This window comes from Sprattus sprattus (genome assembly GCF_963457725.1).
Source record: "Sprattus sprattus genome assembly, chromosome: 19".
Classification (NCBI taxonomy): Eukaryota; Metazoa; Chordata; class Actinopteri; order Clupeiformes; family Clupeidae; genus Sprattus; species Sprattus sprattus.
In genome coordinates, this window is record NC_137917.1 from 23,808,118 (window position 1) to 23,814,855 (window position 6,738).

General features: G+C 47.9%; 1 protein-coding gene across 1 annotated transcript in view; it reads left to right on the forward strand.

The window, feature by feature from the left end:
• Positions 1-1,825: 1,825 nt before the first annotated feature.
• The window catches only part of lmna (lamin A), a 23,486-nt gene continuing 18,573 nt past the window's right edge, over positions 1,826-6,738 (forward strand). The window contains exons 1-2 of the mRNA XM_080858226.1: positions 1,826-1,956; positions 3,178-3,553. Of these exons, the coding sequence (XP_080714352.1) occupies positions 3,210-3,553 (344 nt within the window). The 5' untranslated portion in view covers positions 1,826-1,956; positions 3,178-3,209. The remainder of the gene's footprint in view (positions 1,957-3,177; positions 3,554-6,738) is intronic.

The window sequence follows — 6,738 nt, forward strand, 5'->3', positions numbered from 1 at the left end:
AAAGAGTTTGCTAATAGTCAACCAACACCCACTGCCAAGAAAACATTTCTAGTAAAACCACAGAGGCTGAGTGAAGTGATTTGTGTAGTGCATACTTGGAATACTCATCAGGTCGAGGAAGGCAGAACCGGTGAGCTGTTAAAGTAACATGCCTTTAGCGGCCTGTCATGTCTTGCAACCTGCAACGTGGGTGGAGGCTGCATTTAACATTTCACAAGTCCTCTCTGAGCGCTACAGATTCCCATGGCTTTTTTTTTGTTAGCTTGTTTTGGAAACTCGACTAGTAGGCTAGGCAGGTATGTGGTTGTGCCATGTGTGCTTCCTACAGATAGTGCCAGTCAGGAAACTAAGGTTCAGCCAGAGAGAGAGAGAGCGAGGGTATGCGATGGGAGAAAATGAAATGTCTGTCTCGTGTAAAAGCAGCATTGTCACCAGGAATGCTGGAGGACCCTGAGAAAGCAAGGAAAAGACTCCCGGTCATAAGGGACAGGTTTGTTTGTTTGTGTGTAGGGCGTGAGCCGTCACCATTCTCTCCCTCTCCCTCTCTCTGTCTCTCCCTCTCTCTGTCTCTCTCTGCCTCTCTCTATGTGTCTCCATGTCTCTCCCTTTCTCCCTCTCTCTCGCTCTCTCGCTCTCTCGCTCTCTCTCTCTCTCGCTCTCTCTGTCTCTGTCTCTTTCTCCCTCTCTCTGTCTCTCCCTCTCTCTCCCTCTCTCTATGTCTCTCTCTCTCTGTCTCTCTCTCTCTCACCCTCTCTCTCTGTCTCTCCATATCTCTCCCTTTCTCCTCTCTCTCTCTCTCTCTGTCTCACCATATCTCTCACTTTCTCTCTCTCTCTCGCTCTCCCTCTCTATGTCTCTCTCTCTCTGTCTCTCTCTCTCACCCTCTCTCTCTGTCTCTCCATATCTCTCCCTTTCTCCTCTCTCTCTCTCTCTCTGTCTCTCTCTCTCTCTGGTCCTCTCCTCTCTCTCTCTCTCTCTCTCTCTCTCTGGTCAGTCTTTCCCATGGCCCAAGTCATGACCGCCCACTGAGGCTGCCAGCCCTGCTTGTGGATGGTGCAGCGTTGCTGTTGGGTGTCTGTCCAACATTGCCTCACCCAGAACAGAGTTGCCCCACTCTCAACCTAATCCCATGTGGCCGAATAAAGGGATTGGATAGGCGATTTGAAAGAGCTCCACCCCTTCTTGATAAATATAAGCACAGGTTTCCACATCCCTGTAGAGATGGACATCTCTTTTGGGGGGGAAGCCATTTTCTTTTCTGGCACTGCAGATGACAAACTCCATCCTCGTTTCGATACTAAAGTTGAGTCCCTATGAGAGACTGTAAGTCTGTACTTCTGTCATTTACTTTTATGGGACTTTGCCCAAGCCACAGTCACCTAGATGGCACGGCCTCATTTTGAGTGAGAAATCCTCAGCAAAAATCTAAATTCAGCACAATTCTCTGTAAATCGCAGGATGTGACATCGCCACCATCTGTCAAGCTGGATATGTTGGGGGAATATCTCAGAATGTCGTCGGTGTTTGTGCTCGAAGAGAGTGAAAGGATGGCTGGGACTGGGAGCAGAGAGAGCAGAGAGAGAGCAGAGAGAGAGCAAGGTAGCGGGAGAAGAGCAAGAGCAACTGCTCAGCCTCCACCCTGTCGCCTTGTGGGCCGGCCTGCTCTCGTTTAATCACTGGCTCCTCCTCCTCTCCCTCCCTCCCTCTCCCCTTCTCTCTCTCTCTCTCTCCCTCGCTCACTCTGCCACACGTTAACTTGGGCCCGAGAAAAACTGGCAGCCAGTGCTGAGCTAAAGCCAAAGGCACACAGACAGAGCGAGGCAGAGCGAGGCAGCATTCCTGTCCTGAGACTTCACAGAGTGCTCAGAGCCCCAGAGACTAGCAGTCCAACTCCCAGACAGACACGACCAGCCCGACAGGGGGAACGAGATCCACTGTTTGCCTTTGAAAGAGCAGGTAGAACACTTTTACATGTGACTTTGAGTGTGTGTGTCTTACTTTAGTAGTTTTACCTTTTTAAGACTTTGAGTGAGTGTGTCTTACTTTAGTAGTTGTACCTTAAGTCGAGTTTTATGTGCTGTGTTTGGAGATTCACCTGGCATTTTGACTCTGAAAGTCTTGGATTGTTTTTGAAACTTTAGACACTGGCTAGTTTAGGGAAATGGTAGTGTTCTGATAGAAATGCAAAGTTAATTTTTTTCTGTTCGCATGGATACATGCTAAATCTGAAGACCAACACACTTTTCCTCATAGTGTCTGTCTGTCATATCTGTGGTCCAGTGCCTGCTGCACATGCGTTGAGCTGTTCCGTTTGAATGACTGTCTTATGACTTTAGACTCTGCCACTTACCGATTACTGCTATCATTTATGTCATCGTTTTGAAAAAGTTATCTTAGTCCCATGATTCTCAGAGACACAGCATTCTAATTCCGGTGGTTTCTCAGAGGCATTAAATGGAAGATGTGAAATGAATGGGCTGTGAGGAGTAGGCGTGTCCCGACTATTTCACTGTTGGCCGATGGCATAGAGATCTGTTGTAACATTATTTCAGGAAACAATAACGTTTGAGATCAGCTATAAATGTGTGTTGCCCAACTGTTGAGTAATGCAGTAATGAATCCAGCGTGTCTCTTACTGGAGCTCTGGGGACTCCTCACTCAAATCCACCCATCTTTTGGGGAGTGGCAGGGCAGGGCAGGGCAGGAAAAGACCTAAATGGGGAGGGATGGAAAAGAAGGACTGGAGTAAGGAGGAGGGAGGGAGGGAGGGAGGGAGGGAGGGAGGGAGGTTGGGATGGAAAAGAAGGTCTGGAGTAAGGAGGAGGGAGGGAGGGAGGGAGGGAGGGAGGGAGGGATGGATGGAAAAGAAGGTCTGGAGTAAGGAGGAGGGAGGGAGGGAGGGATGGATGGAAAAGAAGGTCTGGAGTAAGGTGGAGGGAGGGAGTTGGGGAGGGAGGGAGGGAGGGAGGTTGGGATGGGTGGGCAGAAATGAGGAAAACCTCTCTGGATGAATGTCTTCCATGGTTGGTCATTTAGCCTGACATTAAGAGAGTAACAGCTCCCAAAGTCCAAGACCTCCACCCTTAGTCAGCCTCCTTGGAGGATCCCATCTCCGTGCCCATGGCTCATCCCCCCCTCTCTCTCTCCTTCTCTTTCTCCCCACCTCCCGACCCCCAGCTTCAGTTTACCCGTCCGTCCGAACCCCACTGATGGAGACCCCGGCCCAGAAGCGAAGCAGCCGCGGCGGAGCCGCCGTGCTCTCCCCCAACCGCATCACGCGCCTCCAGGAGAAGGACGACCTGTGCAACCTCAACGACCGGCTGGCCACCTACATCGACAAGGTGCGCTCGCTGGAGTCGGAGAACGCCGGCCTGCGCATGCGCATCACCGAGTCGGAGACGGAGGTCAGCCGCGAGCTGGGCGGCATGAAGAGCGCCTACGAGACCGAGCTGGCCGACGCCCGCAAGACACTCGACTCGGTGGCCAAGGAGCGCGCCAGGCTGCAGCTGGAGCTGAGCAAAGTGAGGGAGGACTACAGAGAGCTCAAGGCCAGGTAAGGAGGAAGGGATGGAGGAGAGGAAGGGAGAGAGGGACCTCTGAGGGGGTTTCTTTTTTTAAATTATTTTCTTTTTCTTTTGGTCATCTGGGTTTTGACAAGAGTACGATCAACATGACACATTTGCAATACCTTAATACTTCAATACTTTGAAAACACACAAGTTCCTTCCTACCTCTGAGGGGGTTCCAAAGGCAACAACAGTACCGCATGCCACACATTTCTAAATCAAAGTAGCAAATTCATTATCTTCTCCGAGCAGTTTGAACCTGTACCTGCGCTCACCCATGCACACATAACTAAAGAAGCAGCTAAAAGTAGCATTATGTTTTAACTTCCTCATTGCACCTGTACAATACATTTGCGGGCATTCTAAGAATGTGTCAGAGATCTCTCCTTTAATATATGATATGATTCTATTGTACAAGAACCATACTTGTAAGAGAGTTAAGTAAGTAAGTAAGTAAGTAAGACTTTATTTATGTAGCACATTTCATACGAGTTGCAGTTCAAAGGGCTTTACATAAACTCAATAAAAACAAGAGGTATGTTTTACTGACCAAAGACCCATGATATAATGTCTGCGGATGATGAGATAATCAAGACACACGTGTGTGTGTGAAACCTACTTGGATGTTGTGTCTGGGAGGAGATTAGGCTGGGGAGGGCTTAGTCCATTATTTAATTAAAAAAAGACAACTACTGGGTATTAACCTCACAATGATGTTGAAAGGTATCACTGTACAGGATCTCAACAGCCACTGACTTACTGAATACCACAGTGCTCTCGCTTGCCATTCGATTTGAAATAAGTTCTGAAACGACTGTTTGACATTTGAAAAGTAATTACACAGACCCTGAGGATGAACGACTGCATGCAGGAGAGCGGGACTGACAGCTTCTGTGCTGTTTAATGAGGTTGCGTGTCTTTAAGTGCGGTTGGTCTCTTCCCTTTGCTGTAGTGGAGCAGTTCAGCATTGTTTACATTCCCCTCATCCCTGAACTTAAAGGTTACAATTAAAATCAATACTTATGAAAGCTTAGTGTAGTACTTTCAGAGCCTGTCGTAAAGATGCTTTCTCTCAAGCTTACTCTGGTTTCTGCTCCAAGCAAATGTCAAATTAAAATGCGTCCATCTGATCTTTTATCTGGCTTTTCTATTTATGGGAAGCCCACATGTAGTCCTCAGTTGACTTTAGCGATCTAGTGACGATTACATCACTGCCAAACTGGTCCACTGCCAAGTCATCAGTACACTTTGGAAGCGATCCTCTACTGCACTGGTGTTATTTGACAAGCCAAGCTGCACAAAATAAAATGGCAAGTAGCCTTAAGGCGGACCTGGTAAGACGCTGTGCTTGTGTTGGATAGATTTCGGGATTAACCTCAAAGTAGGTGTGTTGAAGGTGTGTGTTGAAGGTGTGTGTGTGTGTGTGGGGGGGGGGGGGGGGGGGTGAAACGGTGAACCCCTGAAGGCAAGGAGATGGATGACAAGAAGGCACAGGCACACTTTGTGGCCCCACCTTGTCTGTAAAGTGAGTCTAGAGTGAGGTATGCCAAGTCAAACATGTCATCAGCGCTCCCTGCTTCTCACACTATGACCAGGTAACGTTTTTCACTAAGCTATTCACAGTACAGGAGGACCTGGAGCATGGTCTGCCTCAAACCTTTGATGTTAACCTCATACAGAAACACAGTGTTTTTGGGTGATGGAAATGCTGTGGTCACAGTAGAGTAGGACCTGGGGCATGGTCTACCTCAAACCTTTGATGTTAGCCTCATACAGAAGAACAGTGTTTTTGGGTGATGGAAATGCTGTGGTCCCCTCCTAACTGTCCATCAAACGACTCCCTTATCCAAATGGAACATAACAGAGTACTCTACACCGTCTAGACTCGCACTCACCCCTCTGGTCATGGGCAATCTCACATTTGTTTCTGGTCAGTGTGCAGATATTATGGTCTGTAAACAAGGCTTGATGACGGCTTAATCAAAAGCCGGTGAAGACATTTGTCAACACGTGGCCTCCAGCTTTAGAGCACACACCCCCTTCTGTATGCACTGGGTGTTGGTTCATAGGCCCCTACACTCATTGATTGATTGATTGATTTGTTCATTCATTCTCAAGGTTATCTTAAATATCGTAGAGTAAATGCTTGGGTGTGTCCGTACAGGTGTGGCCCATTCCATGGTTGTTGTCTTTAGAATTTGAGAAGGGCACATGTTGCATAATCTTCCTGTTATGTTAATGAACATATTTGTTGCACGTAGAGTTACTTTTTATTTTTACAGTCTGACTCATAGGGCTGTCAATGAGTTTCCATGGTAACTCTGGATTGGTATTTTGCTAGTCTTTTCCTAAAACCGAGCTCCTGTTCAAATAGTAGCTTAGTTAGCTTTTCCCCCGTTTAGAAGTGAAACCTCAGAGGACGGTGAAAATGAGTTTCTCCCAGGGAGAGAGACCAGAGACCTTAGATACCAAGTCCCGGAAATCGCCTGCAATTATGAGGTTTAGGGCCCAGGGAGAATCCATCTCTGATGTTGCGGCTGACAGTGTGTGTGTTAGGGGACTGTTTGGTTACCATGGCAGTACTGAAGCCTTCCATGGGTGTGTGAGGGAGGGGGGAGGGGAGGGGAGGGGAGGGGGGCGGTAGTGGGGCGGCGGTGCTTGAGCTGACGATAGGGTGAGTCAGATGCTTTTTAGGGCCTTGTGGGAATTGCCTTGCCATGGTCAAATGATCAGCAGCCAGACAAACACACACACACACACACACACACACACACACACACAATCCTGTGCTTGGAAACTCTGTGTGGCTTTTCCACCACTTTTATTTATGAGGTGGTGCCGAGCTATCTAGGAGTCTGTGTTAGCTGTGAGCAACCTAGGAGTCTGCTCTGTTAATGTTTAATGTGTGTGTACAGTCGACAGTAATGTCCGGTGAAAGTGTTTCATGGGTGGAGCTGTGATTTAGAAGGATTAGTATAACAGTGACTTGGCTGATAAGGCTCCCAGAATGCCATGCAGAATTCAAATGTTTGCACAGTTCACCTTTTATCACACTCCGGTTGTACTGTAGTCGCGTAACCACTATCATTTACAAGATTTATCGTTTTATTGGGCCATTGTGTCACAACGTGATTCAGTCTCATTCAAGAGGTGTTGTTTAGATTAAAGTGCC